Source organism: Ctenopharyngodon idella, chromosome 2, assembly GCF_019924925.1.
Source record: "Ctenopharyngodon idella isolate HZGC_01 chromosome 2, HZGC01, whole genome shotgun sequence".
NCBI lineage: Eukaryota > Metazoa > Chordata > Actinopteri > Cypriniformes > Xenocyprididae > Ctenopharyngodon > Ctenopharyngodon idella.
In genome coordinates this window covers 12,648,168-12,672,848 of record NC_067221.1, presented here as the reverse complement: position 1 = coordinate 12,672,848, position 24,681 = coordinate 12,648,168, and the positions used below count along the sequence as shown (strand labels likewise).

Sequence of the window (24,681 nt, the reverse complement as noted above, 5' to 3'; positions counted from 1 at the left end):
TTTGATGTTTTAAAAAAATAAATAAAAATAAAAACAGGCCGTAAAACCCCTTCATACTTTTCATTTTGCAAACAATATCTGTCTTATAGTACATTCACAGTCGATGCCGTAGTGCTGCGCTCACTCTGTAAAGAGTCAGTTGCGGGATGGCAAAAACGCAGTTTGATCAGTCTTGCCGTAGTCCTTAAAAGAAAAAAGAACCCTATAAATGCACTCCTTTCTTACACACTCCTGTGGATCTTTGTTTCTCTAACCAAATTCACTTTGAACTTGTATTGTGCCAAAAGTAATTTGCAACACATAGTGGCACTCCCTCTCCTTTTCTGTTTTTTATCAAAATGAAAACAGACATCACCATAAACTCCCCTTAATCAGATGGCTCTGTTGTGTTGGCTGTGCCTGAAAGGGTTTGGCAGTAAATTGGACGTCGGATTTCTTTTCTCCAAAATCTCGGGGCTGAGGAGGGGGCCAACTTCTCAGAAGAACTCGTCTGAAAAAGCCTTTTGTGGGATTTGGCAAGGGAACAGCCGGCTTTGCTCATGCTTATTAGGCACCCCTGTCACACCAGCCGAACCCTAGAATTAATTGTGATGTGTGTGGTTGTCTGTCTCCCTGCACATGTATGTGGGCACATGTAGAGACACCTTCTAGCTCTGGTACAGTTTGTTCTGGTCACGGAGGCTTTATTTGTCAGCTGGACACATTTCTGGGCATATGGGGTGGTAACAAATAAGACTTGCTCTGCCTGTTCCTTTCGACAGCCTGTTCCTTGAATCATTTCAGCTGTTGACTCTGCAAGGATACATGGGTTCCTGATTCTGTCACTTGTAAGCTTACATAATGATTTGATTTTCAAATGATCTCTGTGAACCCATGTAGTTCCTGTGCCTTATGATGAATGGATCCATTGCAAAGGTTTAGAGTGATACAGTAGTAATTCTAGTCCCCCAACCCCCTTCCTTTGGCCTCCATCATTTATAATTTAGCAGTCAAAGTGAAGAACGAGCCCTCCTATTGGTCACAAAGACACGCATACAGTCTTACATTTTATGTTTGTTTTTTTTTGTTTTTTTCCCTCTTTCCTCTAAGTCTTCAGTGAAGCTTTGTTGCATTGTTTCTCTAGGATGTTGCAGAAACTGGAAATAAAGCAACATCTTTCCAAGTTTTAAATTCACTGTAATCATCTGGTGTTTCTATACATGCTTTAGTATCTTCAGGTATTCTGGAGATTATGAGTAAAATGTTTTGGATTTAATGGACATTTTTGCAGGCAATTTCCTATAGTGAAGTGAAGTGACATGTGAAGGCCAAGTATGGTAACCTATACTTGGACTTTGTCCTCTGCATTTAACCCATCAAAGTTAATGGACACACACATTAGGAGTAGTGAGTAGTGAACACACACCGCAAACCGGACACAGACACCGGAGCAGTGGGCAGCCATTTTGCTGTGGTGCCTGGGGAGCGATTGGGGGTTAGGTACCTTGCTCAAGAGCACCTCGGTCATTTCCTGCCAGTATTGAGAATCGAACCCACAACCTTTGTTACCAGTCTGACTCTCTAGCCAATTAGGCCATGACTGCCTTAGAACCCCTATAGGGTTCTACTGTAGCATGATCCTCTAGGATTTGGAGATAGGTTTTACTCCGTAATTGGTTAACTTCTCGCATATCTTGCGGTTTGGTAACCACTAGTTGACTTACAGCCTTCAGATTCATTTACGTTCATATGGTTAGCTTGAGAATTGTGTTTAGAACCAATGAAAGACAAAGTCAATGCGATTCGAATTGCATCAAATGTCATTGTTAACTTGAACGTTTTCTCTCTGCCTCCTTTCTATCCAGGGTTTCACCTCAGTGGAACAGTCACAGAGCCAGCCACGCAATCCGAGCCAGAGACGACACACAAGGTGGCCATCAGCTTCGACCGCTGTAAGATCACATCGGTGACATGTGGCTGTGGCAACCGCGACATTTTCTATTGCGCACACGTGGTGGCACTGTCCTTATATCGCATCCGCAAACCCGAGCAAGTCAAACTACGGCTGCCCATCTCAGAGACACTCTTCCAGATGAACAGAGACCAGCTGCAAAAGCTGGTGCAGTACCTTATCACGGCCCACCACACGGAAGTGCTGCCCACCGCACAAAAACTGGCAGATGAAATCCTGTCCTCCAACTCTGAGATCAACCAAGTACATGGTGAGCAGCACAGATGAAGTGTTGTAATGGTCACATGACCAAAATTCCTTTTCCACAGCCAAATGTTCCATTAAAATTTTAAAGAAAAAGGCAGGCTTACACCTAGGGCTGGGTGATAAAACTATAACAATAATTATTGCGATATAATTTTCCTCGATACAATTATAAAATGGTTTGATAAATGTTTGTGCTAAAAATGGAATGAAGCAGTGCTACTTGTTTGAACCGCGCCACGCGGACCATTTAACCGCTCGACTCAAACGGCAATGCAGTGCGAGCTTACTAGAGCAGATGCGTTTGCTCTCTGAACGGTCTCAGTAAACCACTAAACAGTGCTGTGAGATCCAGTGAGAGGTGATTGAATTCAGCAAAGAACACAAATGTCTCTGTGATTTAAACTAATTTAAAACAGATGAAACAGCGCAGCACTGACAAATACGAGAAACATTGTGTCATGAACAATCCAGTTAGAAAGCTTTTCAATCTACAAATCACCATCATTTACCATGGATATACTGTAGTAACACTAACTGGCTAACTGAGTAAACTCCCAGTGCTTTAGATAGTCAGTCCGCCCTGAACTGCACCATGGTATTGTGGCAGAAATGTGGTATATTCATATCAAATTTTATTATATTACAAATATAAACAGGAATTAAAGGAGTAATAGACTATAATTGCAGTATTTTTTGTTATTAAGCTATAACATTTGTATTTCTAAAAAAAAAAAAAAAAATGTATTTAGGCTGGTGTTGTTTGTTTGTTTTTGTTTTTTTTTGTTTTTTTTAAAATCCTAACTCAACTTTTACCCTATAAGATTGTGTAATTCTAAGAAACAAAATGCATAACATTATTGATATTGCAGCCTGTACTGCAAACTGCCGAAGATATGTGTCATCAAAGTCAGGCAACACAAATTATCACCTGTTAGAACATGCGAAAACTAAGAAATAAATTTTTCTACTAAAATATTACTTTAGTTTGGGGAAAAAGAATGAAAAAGGTTTTTACTTAAGGTTAATTCATGCATATTTTGATGTAAAAAATATTTTATTACAAATGTTTTGAATATTCTACCTCAGATTTGTTCACCTGTTTTTTGTCATGTTCTGACATTTCTAAAGAGTAATTTAAAACCACAGTTAAATGTCTGGTTTCTACAACTTTCACTCAGGAGCGAAAATCTGCCTTTAAACTTGAAAGAAATGTTGACGTTTATCGATATTGACTGATATGAAATATTTTATCATGCAAATTTTTTTTGGGCCATATTGCCCAGCCCTACTTACACCCTTTTTAAAGCTTTACTCAACATGCTATGCAAAAATAAATTCCATCTCTTCCTGATCATTTGTCCAAGGAGCCTGTGAAACCAGGAAGTCCATCCTCCTGCCCTCTGACCTTGTTTTGAATAGGAATCAAGGGGTCAGGCAGAAGCCCTTATCAATGTTTAATCAGTAGCTACACGTTGAATCCGGAATGTGCAGAATGTGTTAACCTGCCAAGATGTTGGATCAAAAGTGCAAAAGGACACCTACGCTAGAGTCCTGCTTATACAAGGACACGTAGCACCTTCTGTTTATAGCAGTTTGCACCTCACTAGCCCATTGCAGCCATTATAAAGCCATTAAGTACACTAATAATTTACTATTACGCTGAACAGGGTTACAGCCTACCTCAATCTGAAGCATTACAACAAGCTCTCTTATTTCAAAGCACTTTACATGCGGCACAGCTGGCTCAATAGATATCCTGTACATTTAGATACGCTCATAGTATATAACACCAATGCTTATGTCACACACTGATGGTAATCTACTGTATGTAAGTTATTATTGCTCCCCTAAGTCCACCCAAGCCTTTTAAGAGCTAATCTCTAACTCAGGATGGATCTTCTTATCATATAACACATGCCAAGGACAGGGAAACGTGCAAGCAATGCAGAATCAACCGTTCCGCTTCCATATATAGCATTTATATGTTTAATACCCATAGGGGCACCCAAAGGGGGCCAATTGGCAGATCAACTGTCTGTGCAATCTGTATATGAAGCAGCTTCATGGTGTCTTTAAGTGCAATTCAATAGGGCTGAATGTGCTGATATGTTTTGTTCTGGAATGGAGGGTGGGGGCAGGGGGTGTTGTAAATCTAAAGTGCATCGACATATTGGAAATACAGTAAGACCTTCCTCAGATAAAGTGATTGCCTCTAATGTATTTTGCTTTTCTTTTTTCCCCCCTCTTTTCACAATGGCAATAGGAAGTAATCTTTACAGAATCAAGCCTCAATAGCTATGATTTGACTCACCTTGGTGGTGTTATTAGTTTGTAATGGTAAAAAAAAACATTACAAACATTACAAAAGTATTCTGCCAAAAGGAAGTGATATTGATTTCAGTTTTGGTTTAGAGTATGCAGGCTCAGGAAGTGCTGTTTTTTTGAAGTATTAATGTGTACAAGCAAATTTTTCTGTCAATTGTTTGAATTGCATAAGCTTGTAACCCAAGCCTCCACTCTGTTTTTCTACTGATAAATGATATATGTTATTGCTGAAAAAAATCCAAAGTTAACAGGGTATATTTCTCTCCCAGGGGCCCCAGATCCCACAGCAGGGGCCAGTATTGATGACGAGAACTGCTGGCACCTGGATGAGGAGCAAGTGAGGGAACAGGTCAAGCAGTTCCTCTCTCAGGGAGGATACTATGGCTCAGGCAAGCAGCTCAACTCCATGTTTGCCAAGGTGAGACGCTCTCGCTTTCTGTGTGTGAGAAATGCTCAGTGCGAAAGGTGCTATTATGGTGAATTATGGGCCCATGAAATCCTAGGAGGCCCATTTAAATCAATGTATTTTAATTAAATGTCAAGCTGCCTCTTATTTTCAATAGCCAGTACAGTTCATTGCTTTACCTGTCTGCTATCTGAAGATTTGAAAAACTGCACTTCAATTTTTGATATTGATGCTAAATATAGTGCTGAAACACAAGCATTCTGAACTCATACTCCTTTCAGCTAAAACATGTGTGCCGTTTATATATTATACACTGCCCGGCCAAAAAAAAAAGTCACTGTTTGGATTTTAATAGGCAAATACTTAAGAATTTATGAGTGGATCATTATTACAGTGATTATGTTTCTAGCATGTTATGTGTTTGGCAACGGTTCTTTTATCCCTTAAAGATGTCAATACAAGATCTTGACCAAAAATGATGCACCTCTCGATGGAAATAAATGTTGTGATGTTATTTCCATCAAGAGGTGCATCAATTTTTGGTCAAGATCTTGTATTGACAATGCAAGAGGTGAGCACTCTGTAAAGTCTACTCCAGCACATCCCAAAGACTTTCAATGAAATTAAGGTCTGGACTCAGAGGTGCCAATTCATATGTGAAAATGATTCTTCATGCTCTCTGAACCATTCTTTCACAATCTTAACCCTGGTGAATCTTGACATTGTCATCCTGGAATATGGCCATGATGTGTCTTCCTACATGGAGTGTGTAGCTTTTCATTTCTTAAACAACCATCTTTAAGGGTTAAAAGAACCGTTGCCAAACATAGAACATGCTAGAAACATAATAATCACTGTAATAATGATTCATTCATAGATTCTCAAGTATTTGCCTATTAAAATCCAAACAGTGACTTTTTTTTTTTTTTTGGCTTGGCAGTGTGTGTGTGTGTAATATAATATAATATAATATAATATAATATAATATAATATAATATAATATAATATAATAATATAATATAATATAATATAATATAATATAATATAATATAATATAATATAATATAATATAATATATACGTACATACACATACACTACCAGTCGAAAGTTTGGAAACATTACTATTTTTTTATGTTTTTGAACGAAGTCTCTTATGCTTATTAAGGCTGCATTTATTTCATAATAAATACAGAAAAAACAAAACATATTGTGAAATATTATTACAATTTAAAATGATTAAAATGATGGTTTTCTATTTTAATATACTTTAAAATATAATTTATTTCTGTGATGCAAAGCTGAATTGTCAGCATCATTACTCCAGTCTTCAGTGTCACATGATACTTCAAAAATCATTGTAATATGCTGATTTATTATCAATGTTGGAAACAGTTGTGCTGCTTAATATTATTTTATAACCTGTGATACTTTTTCAGGATTCTTTGATGAATAAAAATATCAGCATTTATTTAAAATGGAAATCTTTTGTAACAAAATACACTACCGTTCAAAAGTTTGGGGTCAGTCTTTTTTTTTTCTTTCTTTTTTTTGAAAGAAATTAATACTTTTATTCAGCACGGATGTGTTAAATTGATAAGAAGTGATAGTAAAGATTTATATTTTGAATAAATGCTGTTCTTTTTAACCTTTTATTCATCAATGAATCCTGAAAAAAGTATCACAGGTTCCAAAAAAATATTAAGCAACACAACTGTTTTCAACATTGATGATAACTGAGTATCAAATCAGCATATTAGAATGATTGTGACACTGAAGACTGGAGTAATGACGCTGAAAATTTAGCTTTGCGTCACAGAAATAAATTATATTTTAAAGTATAGAAAACCATGATTTTAAATTGTAATAATATTTCACAATATTATTGTTTTTTTTTTTTCTGTATTTTTTATGAAATAAATGAGCAGCCTTAATGAGCATAAGAGACTGTGTTCACAAACATTAAAAATAGTAATGTTTCCAAACTTTTGACTGTGTGTGTGTGTATATAAAAATTCATTATGATGCTGATTTGTATTAGATACATGTGCGTATTAGTCCTATACTTGATGCATGAGGTTAAACAAAGAATTTTGTGTGTTGTGCAGGTGAGGGAAATGCTTAGGATGCGTGACTCAAACGGGGCACGGATGCTCACGCTCATCACGGAGCAGTTCATGGCTGACCCGCGTCTATCTCTATGGCGACAACAGGGCACAGGAATGACCGACAAATGCCGACAACTCTGGGACGAGCTGGGTGAGTTTTGTCTGCTTAACTCGCACATTCTCAATCATCATCCTTGCTTGTCCTGGAACAACATTCTTGTCAACCAGTCAAAACTACCACTGATTTTAGGATGGTTAGTTACAGGGTTTGACCTGTGGCTGTTTAATAGGATGTGTTTCCTTTATCTACAATGTATGTTGATTCAGGAAGGTGTCCTATTAGGCTAAATCATGTATTTCTGAGCAACATAGCACAGCATACAAAAGAACAGTTTTGCATTTAAGCACTAACATACATCCTCATCCCACTTTTGTAGTTCTACAGAATTTAATCTTAATCATTATTACTTAATCTTCTGCACCTTGGTTCAATATCCTTAGCCTTAAGCACATTTGTGCATGTGCACCGTCTGACCTGCAGCAGTTCAGTCAAGGCAAGTGGATCATAGCACGACTGACTTAGTCTGCAGCGCATGCAGAGGACTGGCTGCCCTCCTCTATTGGGATGGCATGAAAGGGCCAGGATCAATGAGCTTTAAAGCTGCCTCCTATTGATCGGGCCATTTAAAGAGGTTGATGAGAGCACATCCTGAAGAGGCTCATTTGAGAGCTGAATCTCTGGCTTCCTCTTCCTCCAAAACGGTTGTAGCTGTAAACAAGACGCACCTGCTGGGATGACTGTGCATTCTGATTTTAAAGAGCAGGCACAATATGACTGAAGCGTCTAATAAATGTCCAAGACAGTTCTGTGTTTCAGTTGACAGCCGTGCTGATTGGCCGGAGCACAACTATTCGGCCAATAAAAGCTGCGTGTACATGACAGCAGTGGAAAAAGATGCAGACCAGCCATCTGTTACCTAGATACAAAAAAGCATCGCACAACCCCACCAGTTAAACGAGCCCACCAGACAACCCTACACATGCCAAATTTCATACGCTCCCTAGTGCCAGTATTTGACGTTGATGCGCTAGAGCTTCTTCCATTAAATGCGCTGATTTTCCATTTCACATTAAGTAAGCTGCGTTCAAGACTAAACTGGTTTAAGTAGTGCATAAAAATGGGAAAAGTGGCAACCTAAAATTCAATGCCGCCTCCTCTTTTTCTCTTTTTTTTTTTTTTTTTTTTTTTTTATGCTCATTTTACCTTTTTTAGTTTCTCAATTTTTTGTAAGCCACACTTCAGTTATAAAGATGTCTGCGCACTGTGGGTTTGCAGGTGCGCTGTGGGTGTGTATCGTGCTGAACCCGCACTGTAAGAGCGAAGAGAAGAGCGGCTGGTTGAGACAGCTGAAAAAATGGGGAGACATGGACATCTGCCCTCTAGAGGATGGCAATTACGGAAGCGAACTGCCCAACATCACCAATGCTCTGCCACAGAGCAACCTGGCTCAGGGTTAGCTTCCCTTCAGTTGATCCAAACTTGAAATTATCCACTTATCTCGATGTATGTTGCTCACATAATCATATTTTACTCTGTGTAGACTCACTGGCTCGGCCTAGAAGAACGGTGTTCACAAGAGCAATGGAGGCCTGTGACCTGCACTGGCAGGATAGTCACTTGCAGAGAATCATCAGTAGTGACTTCTACATGTCCCCAGCCTACCAGAGAGAGGGAGAGAGCCTACTCTTCAACCCCCAGGGCCTGCCACTGTGGCTGGGTACGTATTTACATACTTCTCATCCATTTCAAGCTATGTTTGACCATGTTGATTCTGTTCTGAGAAGCCAGTCAGTTTGGGGATCTCTAAGGGGTGAGTTATCCCATGATTTACTCACCCTCAAGCCATCCTAGGTGTAAATGACTATCTTCTTTCAGATGAACACACTTGGAGATATATTTAAAAATATCCTGGCTCTTCCAAGCTTTATAATGTTAGTGAACGGGGGGGCGTGTTTTGAAGCCCCCAAAAATGCATCCATCCATCGTAAATATACTCCATATGGCTCCAGGGGATTAATAAAGGCCTTCTGAAGCAATGCAATGGGTTTTTGTGAGAAAGATATCCATGTTTAAAACTTTATAACCTAAAATAACTAGCTTCTGCCAGACGATCGTAGGAGTATTGTAAGCTTAGATGCCTCTTGTGGTTTAAACAAATAGGGCTGTGCAACAAAATGAAGCTCCTCTTCTTATATCAAAATCCTCCAACATTTACTCTTTAAAATTTCTTGTTTTAGACTTCTAATTTGCGACCGGTGTTTTGTTTTGCTATATCCTCTGAGCTTCCGCGTTCATCATTGCATCATACGTCAGGTCAGAGGTTATTCGTCCGCCACAAATTGATGCATACAGCCGTCTGCTGGAAGCTAGTTATAGTTGATAAAGTTTTAAATATGGATATTTTTCTTACAAAAACCAATCACTTCACTTCAGAAGGCCTTTATTAACCCCCTGGATTATATACATGATGGATAGATACATTTATTTGGGGCTTCAAAATGTGGCCTCCCCTTCACTAGCATTATAAAGCTTTAAAAATATCTCTGATTGTGTTCATCTGAAAGAAGACATACGATAAGTCATATATACCTAGGATGGCTTGAGGGCGATTAAATCATTGGCTAATTTTCATTTTTGGGTGAACTATCCCTTTAAGGAAACTTCGCTCTCAGTATGACCCTTTCTGCTGTGTGAAATGTGTCTGATTTCACTTCTGTATGATGCAGGAGCTAAAATAAACAGCTTCCATTAAGTTTTGGTCTGAAACATGTAACTTGAAATCTGAGAAACTGCCCCATCTGAGAGGGAGCCCCACCATGTTTATACCGTGTCATGTGACTTGTTCCAGATCACGTGCCTACAGCATGCGCCAGGGTGGATGCGCTGCGTTCCCATGGTTACCCCAGAGAAGCCTTGCGACTGGCTGTTGCCATAATCAACACCCTCCGGCTCCAACAGCAACGGCAATTAGACATATACAAACATCAGAAGAAAGGTAAGACACATTGAACTGATTTGCATAACCTATGACCTTACTCCATTTGCTCACAAATGTTTGTTTACTTTTCGAGAATGACCATTTCAACATGTATTTGTTGACACATCAAAAGAAAGCTGGTAGAGTTTATATCAGTGCTGGAGTAATAATAGTAATTTAAGAATTGATATGTTGTTTCATATGTTCCCAATACAAGTAAATATTTCTTGTTTTGTCCTCAGAACTGCTGCAAAGGGGAATGACCAACACCACCAATCTGGAGGGCTGGGTGGGCCACCCCCTTGACCCCATTGGCTGCCTTTTCGCCACCCTCACGGAGACGTGTCGAGTTGAGGATGACAATACCATGGATACCGGAGGTACACGATTATAGGCTGTCATTGGGCTCTGTCCTTTTAACAACTCTCCGAGACGCCTTGGGCATTATTCGGTTCCTCGCTCAGCAACTGGCCTGTGTCTTTGAGAGCTTCATTCAGTCTGCTGGAGCCCCATCTCCTCGCTCTTTACAATTGCCCTCCTTTTCTGTGCAGTGTTAAGGGGTGCTATTGTATCAGAAAGGTCATTCTACCCACTCAGTGGTGTAAAACGTATAAAATCAATCAGCATTTGCATTCCATACATCCCTCCCAGCTCAGGCCAATGGAAAGTGTCGACCATTGTATTCCTGTAATGAGGAACCCACAGAGAGGCATTGTGTCCCTGAATAATACTGGCAAATGGTACTGTGACTTGGAAGAGTTTGTGCATATCTGCGCGCTTGTCCCGTTGTAGTGCTCCCCTTTTGGCCACGGCGCTGTAGCGGTTGTGTTGGGGTCTCATTGTGCATGTTGTGCATTACACTGTAAGTTTGTATATGTGCTAGAGAGCATAGCTCTTTGTTTGACTCTGTTGCACAGTTGGAAACATCTGGCATGTGCTGGGATGGGGGCGGACTCTCGGTTTTAACCAATCAGAATGTCCGAAGGTCAGGATCTTAGCTTAGCAGGACCAGCAACAGCAGCTGTAGCGGCGGCCGAAAGTCAAAACAGTGCTCTCTCTAACCCTTCTACTTTAGTTTACTTAGGCAATTTACTGTAAACCAAAACCAAATCTGGATAGGACACCATAGCTTGGTTAAGTTGTTTTGTATGGGGTTTTTTATGATGATTGTGAGATGCCAGTAGAGATGTTGTTTTACAGTGTAGCCAGATGATGATGAACCCATTGATCCCTGTCCGCTGCCTACTGTACAAACAGGATTGACCAACAGGATCATTTGCAAGGGGGATTTAAGTGAGCTGGTATTGAGGGTCTAAAATCTTACCAAACAGATGGTGTTTTTTCTCAGCTTTCATGCAGACATCCTCAGACATTTATATAGATGCTTTAGCTTGTGGTGTTATAAGTTTGGGGTCAGTAAAAAAAAAAATTTTTTTGCTTTTATTCAGCAACAAGGATGCATTAAATTAAATTGATCGAATGATTCTTTTTCAAATAAATGTTGCTCTTTTGAACTTTTTATTCATCATAGAATCCTAAGAAAATGGATTGTTTCTTGCATATCAGCATATTAGAATGTTTTCTAAAAGATCATGTGACATTGAAGACTGGAGTAATGACTGATTAAAAATCAGCTTTGCCATCACAGGAATAAATTGCATTTTAAAATATTAAAATTAAAATAAAAAGCATTATTTTAACTCATAATAATATTTCACAATATTACAATTTTCACTATCATTTATCAAATAAATGCAGCCTTAATTAAAAAAAAAAAATCTTACTGACATCAGACTTTTGAATGGTAGTGGTATATATGCTTGCCTTATTTTTAGCAATGCATTTTTATATTTGCTAAAAAAATATATGTTAAAATGATGTCTTTAATGAATTTCTTTACAATGATTTTGTTCAATATTTTTTTTTTTTTCTTAACAATAAGAACATTTGTAAAAAGCTGCAAATTAACATATAACAAACACCACTTTGTTTCCTAATAGATTCTGGTGAGCCCAAGCCTCCAGTGTACCAGCATGTGCCAGTGTGGGGATGTCCAGACGGAGGGGAGTCATACCTGGCGCTGGCGCTAGAGGTGGCGCTGATGGGTATGGGGCAGCAGCGGCTGATGCCCGAGGGCCTGTATGCCCAAGACAAGGTGTGCCGGAACGAGGAGCAGATTGTGGCCAAGCTGCAGGAGATGGTGCTGGATGATGTTTTAGTGCAGACACTCCGCAAACAAGCCATCCTCCTTTTAGAAGGTACAAACTTTCTTTGTTCTCAATATCACATCTACTTTTCAACCTTTTGCTCTTGTCGTCACCCCATAGGCACTATCCTCCCTGTGTGGAGTGGTTTCCTCCCCTCACTGTTCTCTTGCTTTTCCCACAACCTTTTTCCCCCATGTGGATCTCTGTCTACTTTTATCTTTCCCTCCTCCTGATCTCTAGCTTGAATATGTGTGTGTGTCTAAGAGAGAGAGTGTGCTATGCCTGTAAAAAGATCTGCAGGCTGGCCTCTGCAGTGTCCCCAACTCCCTTCCCCAAAACAGGCCACCCTGCATCTGAGCCTCCCACTGACATGCGGTGTAACCTTAGAGCAGACATCTGCGCTGCTACTAGGGAGGACAGACTCTGTCAAAGCCCATGAGGCCTTGCCGCCTGTTTGCCTTCTCATCGTCCTCCCCAGTCGTCCCAGCGATACGCTCCACTCAGATTTCTCTCTCTCTCTTGCTCTGCGTGCCCTCACTGACTCACCAGCCTCCTGTCCATCAAGCCTGACTCAACCCTGCAATCTGATATGATGGACAGCTCAGTTCTGATGTCGTCTCTCTCTCTCTCTCTCTCTCTCTCTCTCTCTCTCTCTCTCTCTCTCTCTCTCTCTCTCTCTCTCTCTCTCTCTCTCTCTCTATCTATCTATCTATCTATCTATCTATCTATCTATCTATCTATCTATCTCCAGGTGGTCCCTTCAGTGGTCTGGGCGAGGTCATCCACAGGGAGAGTGTTCCCATGCACACATTTGCCAAGTACTTGTTCACCGCTCTCCTGCCGCACGACACAGACCTAGCGTATAAACTGGGCCTTCGTGCAATGAGGTGAGACTCTTTCTCTCCATCCAAAGGCCATGTGTATTAGCTTTGAGGTCTATTTATGCTAGTATCCTAAAGGTTTCTAAAATTCGCTTGTTGCACATTTAAAAAAAAATGTGGGAAAACAGACCAAAAATATTGATGACTCGTCCTGCATTACACAGATTTTTTTTCTGTAGGTTGGTAAGATATTTTTTTTTTTTTTTTTTTTTTTTTTTTGGGTAACACTTTACAATAAGGTTCATTTGCTAACATTAGTTAATGCATTAACTAACATGAACTAACCATGTGCAATACATTTGTTACTGTATTTGTTAATCTTTGTTAACGTTAGTTAATAAAAATCCAGCTATTCATAGTTTGTTCATGTTAGTTCACAGTGCATTAACTTATGTTAACAATTACTAATACATTATTTAAATTAGGAGTTGTATATGTTGAAATGAACATTAACAAAGATTAATAAATACTGTAGAAGTGTAGTTCATTATTTAATAATAATATTAGTTCATGCTAACTAATGTAGTTAACTAATGAACCTTATTGTAAAGTGTTACCATTTTTATTTTGAGGGAGAAAAAAAACAGTAATATTGTGAAATATTACAACAATTCTATTTTTTTTTTTTAAATGAAAAATATAATCTATTCCTGTGGCAGAACTGCATTTTCAGCAACCGCATGATCCTTTGGAAATAATTCTAATATGCAGTTTCTTAATATTATCAATGTTGAAAACATTGTCTTTACAGTCACTTTTGATCAATTTAATCCATCCTTGCTAAACAAAAGTTATTTTTAATATATATCTTATTGACCCCTAACATTTAAACAGTGGTAGAAATTAAATCTGAAAAGAAAACTTGTTTATAAATGACACCATCATGCAGCAGTTTGCCAAAGAATGTTGCACATTCTTCTTTTTCTTATGTTTTCAATGTGTGTTTTAAATGTTTGCATTGTTTTCACTTTTAATTATGAAAGTTCCCTAAATTAGATTGTATCTCTACATTGTGTGTGACTTATACTCTCTAGCTCCAGCCATATAAAACCTCTGTGGGACCTTATTACTGTACATCTGTACTGAGACCTCATTATCTGAGTCTAGCTCATCACAGTGCTCACTAATACACAATCAATAGCACTGCTCCCTCTGTGCACCTTCTGTGAGGCTGAGCTAGTGTGGTTTAATATGTTCACTCAGACAGGAGTAGCAGAGCATAGAGCACGATTTCTAATCACTTGCATTCAGACAGAGCTAAATCAGTGAATTGCAACAGAAAATGAATGAAAAAAAGGTTGTTTGTTATATATTGGTCTTGTTATAGGCTATGTGAATATCTAGACTCTTGTATGTGTGAATAATTAGTCACGGCGCCAGGACAAACGACTTAATAATAATAATAATAATAATAATCATTCAGATCATCACAGGAGGGCTTGAGATCATCATGGGGGGGGCTAAGCCTGTGAATAATCCTAGTATAATCATGTTTACTGCAGGCTTCCAGTGCTGGAGTCCACGGCTCCCTCAGGTGACGTAGGGCACCCTCACCATGGCATTTCCATAGTGCCCAGCAGATACCCACGCTGGTTCACATTGGGCCACCTGGAGTCTCAGCAGTGTGAACTGGCCTCCACCATGCTTACTGCTGCTAAGGGTGAGTGCTACACCAAGGACTCATGACGAGTCACATGTGAGGTTCACTTTAAACAAACTTTTATGTGCTGTGCCAGTGTTTAGCTAAAAGAAGTCTGTTTTGTGTCTTAGGTGACATGTTGAGATTGCGGACTGTTTTGGAGGCCATTCAGAAGCACATCCACTCCTCTTCCCTCATCTTCAAATTGGCACAGGACGCCTTCAAGATCGCTACTCCTGCAGATAACCCTCCTGACATCACGCTGCTCAATGTAGCGCTGGAGCTCGGTCTCCAGGTAAATCTAAATTGATTCTTATGTGATGTCTGGTTCATTATTGAGTGCATTAACATGCATGATCTTAGACCAACTATGCCAACAACAGCACAATGACGGCCACCCTAAAACATTCTTTTATTGGACATCCAATGAGCCCACATAGTTTTTTTGCCCCATTCCCCTCAGTTTCTCTCTGCATATAAAATGTTTTTGACCCTTTTCTTATGTTTACACAAAATGTAAACAGACATGTGCATTTGATTATGGTGGTTGGTAATATTTTTTTTTTTAGATTTTTTTTTTTTTTTTGAAAGAAGTCTCTTATGCTCACCAAAGCTGCATTTATTTGTTGTTTCTATTTTAATATATTTTAAAATGCAATTTATTTCTGACATGGCAAAGCTTCAGTGTCATATGATCTTTCAGAAATCATTCTAATATGCTGATTTGCTGCTCAAGAAACATTTCTTATTATTATCAATGTTAAAAACAGTTGTGCTGCTTAATATTTTTAAGGAATTGTTTTTTTCAGGATTCTTTGATAAATATAAAGTTCAAAAGAACATTTATTTGAAATATTAGGTCTTTTGTAACAAATGTCTTTTACTGTCACTTTTGGTCAATTCAATGTGTCCTTGATAAAGTATTAATTTAAAAAAAAAAAAAAAAATCTTACTGACCCAGTAACAGTAGCATAAAAGTTTTTTTTTTTATTGTCTGGTTTTATGTTGTTGTTGTTGTTGTTGTTGTTGTTGTTGTTGTTGTGTTTTTTTTTTTTTTTTTTTTTTTCCTGATGGTTATCAGTGGTTTGAATTCACTCACTATGTGTATTTGTTCCAGTACACTGTTCTGCATCTTTTGTGTGTCTAATGCAATATGACATTTCTCTGCAGGTGATGAGGATGACTCTTTCCACACTCAACTGGAGGCGGAGGGAGATGGTTCGCTGGCTAGTCACATGTGCTACAGAAGTCGGTATGTATCAGGCAAACTCTGATTTTGATGTGTTTTTCCCTGCCAGGTTTAAATAAACAATGATTTCATTCAAGACACTGAGATGCACTGTACTAGTTTTGTCTTTTTAAAATGTCATGTAAATGCTTTATTCTGACTGAAATCGTATCTGTCAGAATAACAGACGTAGATTGTTTAATGTCTCTACATGTTGGACGAAGCCAAACAACTGACTACAATTGGCCTCTTTGCTGTGTGCATGCTCCGACAGACATAGGTGACGCAAAACATGTATTTAGACTGTAGCACTATGCAAAAATCAGCTAATCGTTTCCCTGTAAATGAGTTAAATGACTTTATCATGTCGTTTCTAAATGCAGGTAGAACCAAGGCAAAAGTTTTCTGTTCTGATAAGTTCTTTTGTCTCATTGCAGGTTTGAGAGCATTGGTCAGCATATTGCAAAGCTGGTACACTCTCTTCACCCCCACCGAGGCAACCAGCATAGTGGCAGCCACAGTGATGTCCCACAACACTATCCTGCGCCTAAGCCTCGACTACCCACAGCGGGAGGAACTCGCCAGCTGCGCGCGCACCCTGGCCCTGCAGTGCGCTATGAAGGACCCCCAAAACTGCGCCCTGTCCGCCCTCACCCTTTGCGAGAAGGACCACATCGCCTTCGAGACGGCTTACCAGATAGTCATCGACGCCGCCTCCACGGGCATGACCTACTCTCAGCTCTTCACCATCGCCCGCTACATGGAGCACCGCGGCTACCCCCTTCGAGCCTTCAAACTGGCGTCTCTCGCCATGACCCACTTGAACCTGGCTTACAACCAAGACACGCATCCGGCCATCAACGACGTGCTGTGGGCTTGCGCTCTCAGCCACTCGCTGGGCAAGAACGAGCTGGCCGCCATCATCCCCCTGGTGGTGAAAAGCGTACACTGCGCCACGGTGCTCTCAGACATTCTTCGGCGCTGCACAATGACAGCCCCTGGCCTGGCTGGCATCCCTGGCAGACGTAACTCGGGCAAGCTTATGAGCACTGACAAAGCCCCGTTGAGACAGCTGCTGGACGCCACCATCAGCGCCTACATTAACACCACCCACTCCCGCCTCACGCACATCAGCCCGCGCCACTACGGAGAGTTTATTGAGTTCCTTAGTAAGGCACGTGAGACCTTCTTATTGGCCCAAGATGGCCACATTCAGTTCGCCCAGTTTATAGACAACCTTAAACAGATCTATAAGGGCAAGAAGAAACTCATGATGTTGGTACGGGAACGTTTCGGTTGAAAAACTCATTCTTCTTTCATTCTTCATTTATTTAAGGCATTATTTTATTATTCCTTTTTTGGTCATCTTTGGTGAAATTTTTAAGTTTTATCCGTTTGTTTTGATCTGTTTCGTCTTTTTTTTTAATTTTTTTTTTTTTATTATTATTATTATTATTATTATTATTATTATGAACAATTCTTGTTCACCAAGTTATTCTACCAGGTCGAACCTGTGGAGGGGAGAAGAACAACTGTAATTATGACCGCTTATGTTTTTGTTTTGGCTCATTCTTGATTTCGTTTAATCAAGATATTGTGATAAAAATGTAAAAGTGGCACATAAAGAGAAACCAAATGATTATGTGGTAAATTTTGAGCGTGGGGGAGGCGTTTGGTTGGTTTTGGAAAGGGGACACTCTAATCGAAATGGTCATTCCTGAAACACTCGCACACAGTGTTATCAGCATACCTCGGTCGTATTTTACGGATCAGCTTTAACTCTCTCTGGAAAAGGCCTGATTTTAAGAGTGAGACAGGCACATCACCTCAAACTTAAACTGAAACTCTGTCGAACCTCCTAACCATGACTCAAGCGAGCCACAAGACGTGAGCCCTCCCCTCTCTCCTGTGTTTGTTCCTATCGGCTCATCTTAATCTCTGTGCAAAAATTCAGTGCAGGAAAGACAACGACGTAAGAGAATACCTGTGTGCTCGATCCTTCCACGCTGTTTCCTGGTCTTACTGAATTTGAACAAGACAGAGATATTTACCCATCATTATCAGCCATATGTTTCTCTGTTACCTCTCAGTGGAAAAACAAAAACAGAAACAAAAAGACTTGTGTGAGATTGAGTAGCAGTAATAATATATATGTACTAGCACTTCATTAAATTCCATCCCCTACACGACGCATTCGGATCAGCAATTACTTACTGTGTACAAATTAGGTGAATTGTATAGATGCATTTGACAAAAATGGCTATATTGGCAGAATAAGAAATTAGCTGGCTTTAAACTGTAATATCTTCCACATTCCATGACCTCCGCCCTCCACAAGTGCCCCAGTGGATCCGAACACTTAGAATGCACTCTGCGGCTTCCATCTGAAGGAAAACGAGAAGAGAGGAAACGAGAAAAGATATGCTCAACTCCGTTCTCAGGGAATCACTTAAAGAAACAAAACAGAAAAAATAGTAGCATAAGCATTTAAGATATTGTAAATATGAAAGTGTCAATTCAAAAAATTGTAAAGTTATAATTATTTATGATGACTGTATGTTTTTCTTTTCGGATACTTGAATTTGTTGGGCTGGGAATGTGACGACCGTAAGAGGAAAGACTTCAGAAACATTTCTCAGGTGCTCCTGTGTACATTTCTGATTAACTGTTTTATTTGTATCCTTTTTTTTGTAATACCTTTTTGCAAGAAGCAGCATGTAAAGAATAAGAAGAAAGGAGAGGACAAACGTTTATGAACAGACTATGCAGAACCACTTCATGATTTGCTCTCTTCCCCCCTGATCCTCCTCCGTCTTTTCTCCTTGTTTGGGGGTGGGGGCGCTCTCCCAAAATTCAACCGTTTGTATCTGTAAGTAAAGTAATCTGCACGAGCTTCAAGTTTGGATGGACTTTGCCTTTGATCTACATACAACTCTTTACTTTGAAGCCTTATAGTCTTCTCTGAAAGCACTCTGCACGTGTTTCAGGACATTGTGTTGCCAATGTCGGTGGAGTACAGCATAGAGAAAATGGACCTACACCTTCCACTGGCCCAAACAAGGAAGAAGGGCATCCGGTATTTTATTCTCCTTCGCTTCGACGTGGTCGACGTACTTTAGGGTCGTGATTTATCTTGTATTGGGGCTTTTTGAGGCCAATAAGGTCTGTTTTGAGGTTGCGACTTGATATTGCCTAATTGAGACCTTGATAGATGCTTCACTAGTGGCTAAATCTTGAGGAGATTTCTCAATGTTGTTGGTTAAGGTTGGTCACTTTCATTTAAGTAGTTTGCTGGTTTAAATTTTTGGTTATTTTCGTTCATAGAGTTTGTCATACTAGTTGCTTCAGTTGTGGCATACTCGGACCACAAGGTGTTAGTCACGTTATGCAGCCTTTGCTCCTCAACCTGCTCTGTCAGGGAGCTCAGTGGATGGACCTGAGAGAAAGCTCACAGATTAGGAAAATTTTATTTATTTTTTTTATAAACACACATCTGCAGAATGATAATAGTGCTGCCTGTTCAATTAAAAAAAATAAAAACTATATAAAAAGGAGAAAAAAGAAAAGAAAAGGAAAAAAAAAAACGAGCATTTTCTGTAGCTAACTAGTTGGTCCAATGGCATCTCAAAAAGAGAATAACCTCCTCTGGCTTTTGATTTCTCTCTTCCATACTCTTAAGTGTCTGTATGTGTTAACTGTACCAGTGTTTTGATCTGTCCCTAGAGTTTAGAAGGAAAAAAAATAATCGCTGGTAGAGATTGTTCACTAGTTCATCTACTGTTTGATTTTGTTTCGTTTTAATTTAAGGGAAAGTGTTTGTCGCCTCTTTGTGCTACTGAATTATAAAAAGGTATCCAGTATTTGTTGCCACAAAAGTATAGTTCATCAACACTTTTTGTTTGTGCAACCTCTTGAGCTAATGTCTATAAACAAAAATTTATTACTATTTATGTAATGCTACTACCATTTTATATGATTTGTGTTGAATTTCAGTGCTTTTCTATGAATAAAGTGTGAAACACGTCTTTGCCTCTTTTTAAATGTAACGTGATATACAGCTACTGTAATCTTGGCTCTTTATGAAGTACAAATGTTATTTTTTGTGACGCATTTCCTCTTGAAAAAGGTATTTGGGACATAGTGGAGGGCTCGTATTTTATTTTGGGGGATAAAATCCTTTAGTTTGTCTCAGTCCAGAAATGCCACACACTCATGTGTAGATGTTTAACCTATTATATGAAACTTAGCATTTACTAATAGCAGGGCTGCAAATAAATTGCGATAGACCTTTTTCCACAGACTGTGGTGATTCATTTCCACAGTTATTACTAGATGTGCGATGTTGATGTTTTTCATATATAAATGTAAAAAAAAAAAAAAATGTAATATACATTTATAGCACTATACTTTGTGTTATATTACCTTGGCAGTAAATAAAAAGGAAAAAGAAAGAAAGAAAATTAGGAGAGTGAGAGCTGTGAGAGTGTTTCTACTACAACGGCTGAGGGAGTGATGGCGAATTTCACTTAATTCTCTCTTCTGACAGCTGTGATCAATCTCTATATTTTTTCCCTCTTTTGGGAAGTTAGGAAAAGCCATCATGGATTTTTAATTTTGATATTGGAGTAAATGGGAATACAAAATTTATATTTGCTGTTGTCTCCTGTTCACCACTATAGAAGTTTACCCAACTATGATGACTTCTGCTTTTAAGAAACCTGGAAATGTGAAAATGGTCCACTGTTATCTAGAGATCACCAAACCACACAAAACCATTTCATTTGTGCTCAACTGATGGTTTGAAAAGAAAATGCCCAACCTCCCCAAAAAATAAAGTACTTGCCATAGCCTCTTGGGAGTTGGAAGCAGGTATAAGAATGCATACGCAAAAATGAATGAAACTGATCAAAAGTGGCAGAAAAGGCATTTAACTTGCTAAAAAAAAAAATCATATAAATGCTGTTCTTTTCAACTTGTATGTATTTACGTCTCGCACCCTGTTCGGCAGACATCATACATCATCAGGACGATTCATGCTATGCAGTTTACACACAGTCGACGACAGACGTTGGTCACGGAGCACTGCAAACAAACAGCAGCCACCTTTTACAGCTCCTACCGAATCAAAACTACAAGCTTATGCTGCGTTCACGCCATACTGTAATTAAGAGATGGCAACCCGTGACGTTCTAACCGGAGCTGTTCAGCCAGACTCTGAATTATGCTTATCCACGTCAACAGTATCAACACCTAAATGAATCTGCAGCAGTTAGGTACAAGCTCTCTAAGTTGTTCATTTTTCTTGTAATATTGTGTGCTTTGAGACATGAGGTAGTTTAACACCGTCTCTTGTAACGCATTGCCGAGAGTAGCTGTGCGTGTGCGTGTGTTTGCGCGTGCGAGGCTTTGGACGGCGATTTGCAGGGAGGGTGGGACAGGTTAGCAGACTAACATCAGCATTTCCCAGATCACCTATTGCACCTTTAAAGAATCTTGAAAATTTCTGCAAAAATATTAAGCAGCACAGCTGTTTTCAGCATTGATAATAAGAAATCTTTCCTGAGGATTAAATCAGCATATTAGAAAAGATTTTATAAGGATCACGTGACACTGAGGGCGGGGATGCTGAAAATACAGCTTTGTCATCACAGGAATAAATTACATTTTAAAATATATTAAAATAGAAAACAGTTATTTTAAAGTGTTATACTATTTTACAATATTACTGTTTTATTGATCAATTCAATTCAGCCTTGAGACTTCTTAACTTCTTAATCTTACCGACCCCAAAGCGAGTGGTAGTTTATCCAGAAGAGGACTACAAAATGCTTACATTGTCAACTTTTTAGGTTAGATGTGTATGCTAGTCTTTGTGCTAACATGCATCTCCAATTTTGATGTCATGAGGTCTTTAACGCTCAGAAAAATGACTGCAGTTGTGCAGAAATACTTGATGCCCCCACACATTATGACCAGACTATATCTCCAGCACTCTTCCTGTCTCCTCTTTAGAAACTCTGCGACTAAAACCACAATAAACTCCAGAAAAACAGAGTGTCAGAGTGATCGACCGTGTTAGAGATGCAGTCGACAGGAACAATGCTCTTTGGGCCTGCTTATACAAACTATCCCATCCATCAGGGTCCCTCACAGCTGCTGCTCTTCATTGTGTCTTGGACCCGGTGCAGCGCTCTGCTCCTGTGAGGACCACTGAGTAAGTGTTTGTCAAGCATGGCAGTGCTGCTGGCTGAAATATGGATGGGTTTGGCTCTGTTAGACATGCTGCAAAGAGAAGGCATTTCCTTAGCTCAGTGATTTAGCAGAAGTGACACGCCAGGAAAAGAGAGACGAGTAATTGGCTTTCCCACCTTGTTGTGAGCTTCCAGCGCAGGCTGAGGCTGTCAGATTGGAGCGAGGAGTAGGTGTTGGGCTTGGTGGGGGAAAACAAGCATTGTTTATTAGTGTAACAATGTTATAGAAGCTTTTCTTTAATTAGAACCCAGCCCATCATCAGAAAGAGGACGTCTAAACGCAGTCATAGAGCACACAAGCCTGTCGGGCAACTCTGAGAACTGTTGTGCTTCTGGGCAGGTTTGTGCAGTGAGAGGAAGCTTTGTCCTTTGCACCCTGCATGGCAGGTTCTGCTGTCAGCGTAATCACATATTGTGTTCTTAGGGGAGCTGATTTGCAGAGCTTTGTTCTGCTGCTCTGATTTTCCCAGAATCCCTCTGTAATTGGGGTGTCGGAAGACTGAGTAAGGAGGGGTGGGGCGGCTTGGGACTTTTTTTAGGTGGGAGGTAGGGTGGGCTGAGCGGGTATGGAGAGCTAGAGTGGATTATGGGAGAACATTTTGAGAGGAACAGAATTAAAATGCAAAAGTGTGGTCCTCGAATTTGATTGGCTGAACGGCAATATACAGTCCAACAGCTTTTGGACTTTTCACCGATTGTATCACTCCGCTTGTCTTTGTTTGCACATTACATACAGACTGTCAGTCTGTGTAATAGTGGTGGGAATTTTTTTAATGCCAATTTTACAGGATATGATAAGCCAGTTGGTGGCAACATATATTTTTTTTAGTGAGTCATTGAATCATTCACTCACTCAAGCAACTCACTCAAAATACCATTACAATGCATTGCTCGGAGATATGCATCAGTTTATGTATGGAATCATTTTCATTGGTGGAGGCAAAATAGTAATGTTGTGTATAAAATGTAAGTTACTTAAAAGGTTAGTTCACCAAAAATGAAAATTCTGTCATTAATTACTCACCCTCATGTTGTTCCAAACCTGTAAGACCTTCATCTTCGGAACACAAATTAAGATATTTTTGATGAAATCCGAGAGGTATATGACTCGTCCATAGACAGCAATATAATCAACACTTTCAAGGTCCAGAAAGGTACTAAAGACATTGTTAAAACAGTTGATGTGACAACAGTGGTTCAACTGAAGTGCAGAAACAAAAATAACGACTTTATTCAACAATTTCTTCTCGCTTCATAACATTAAGGTTGAACCACTGCAGTCACATGGACTATTTTAACAATGTCTTTACTACCTTTCTGGGCCTTGAAAGTGGTAATTAAATTGCTGTCTATGGAGCTCTCGGATTTCATCAAAAATATCTTAATTTGTGTTCAGAAGAACACAAGTTTGGAACGACATGAGGGCGAGTAATTAATGACAGAATTTTCATTTTTGGGTGAACTAACCCTTTAACTTCTAGAATAACATGCATTCATATATAGTAGTCAACATTTGAAGTGGATAAAAAAAGTTCATCAAAGTTGTCCTAAGAACTAAGCTGTTCTAAAAAGAAGGTTTTAGGACAACTTTGATGAAAGGTTTTGATCCACTTCAAATGTTGACTACTGTATTTAGAAATAAAAGCTAAGGATTGTTTTCTGTTATTTTATGTTAGCTATTGCATTACCTTTTACAAACTGAACCTTATTGTGAACAATATTGTGTCCTTACCAGCGTTCTAGTTACAAGACATGACAAATCAATCACAAAGAAAACAGAAAAGTGCGTAGGCAGGCTCAAGCTTGCGATGAGGGCGGGGCTGCAACTATAAGCTCCACCCTAACAAATGCCCAAACCCACGCACCATTAACCCTAACCCAAAGAAAAAAACTAAATATTAATGACCACACATGCTGAATGGTGAGAATGACCAATCATTTTGATTTGACAAGATACGACTGACACCATCTTGAAGTCCTCTATCTCTCTTTCCCCAAAATTCTAAATCAATCTTGGGCCAAGCCCCCCAAAACCCTACCATCTGATTAACCAGTGATAGTGCAAGGACCTGACAAATGATGTACAGCCTGCTGTCTTCAGGAACATATTGGATTTTCAGGCCTGCTGATTTGCTGAGAGATTGAGCCCAAACCCCCACTTTCATCCCCCTTGTGGCATCTTAAAGGAGGCCTTGGGGAATTCATCTTTTTTTTTCTTTACTGGATTCATTGTTGCAATTAAAAATAATGCTAGGAGCCCCTTGAGGTATCACAGAATAAATGTGTGCACGTGTGTGTGTATGTGCTTCTGCCTCACTAGGAAAAGGACCCAGCCCCCCAATCACAGCTGTGCTCCATAGACACAAAATAGCAGCGAGCGGCAGGGGCTTAAAAATCCAACAA

General features: G+C 39.5%; 1 protein-coding gene across 1 annotated transcript in view; it reads left to right on the top strand.

Moving 5' to 3' along the window:
- zswim5 (zinc finger, SWIM-type containing 5) overlaps positions 1 to 20,051 on the top strand; it is a 47,694-nt gene extending 27,643 nt beyond the window's left edge. The window contains exons 2-14 of the mRNA XM_051918711.1: positions 1,845 to 2,201; positions 4,792 to 4,940; positions 7,035 to 7,185; positions 8,371 to 8,547; positions 8,636 to 8,812; positions 9,944 to 10,090; positions 10,315 to 10,452; positions 12,073 to 12,330; positions 13,031 to 13,166; positions 14,663 to 14,820; positions 14,931 to 15,094; positions 15,970 to 16,051; positions 16,465 to 20,051. Coding sequence (XP_051774671.1) covers positions 1,845 to 2,201; positions 4,792 to 4,940; positions 7,035 to 7,185; positions 8,371 to 8,547; positions 8,636 to 8,812; positions 9,944 to 10,090; positions 10,315 to 10,452; positions 12,073 to 12,330; positions 13,031 to 13,166; positions 14,663 to 14,820; positions 14,931 to 15,094; positions 15,970 to 16,051; positions 16,465 to 17,327 — 2,957 coding nt within the window. The 3' untranslated portion in view covers positions 17,328 to 20,051. The remainder of the gene's footprint in view (positions 1 to 1,844; positions 2,202 to 4,791; positions 4,941 to 7,034; positions 7,186 to 8,370; positions 8,548 to 8,635; positions 8,813 to 9,943; positions 10,091 to 10,314; positions 10,453 to 12,072; positions 12,331 to 13,030; positions 13,167 to 14,662; positions 14,821 to 14,930; positions 15,095 to 15,969; positions 16,052 to 16,464) is intronic.
- The last annotated feature ends 4,630 nt before the right edge of the window (positions 20,052 to 24,681 follow it).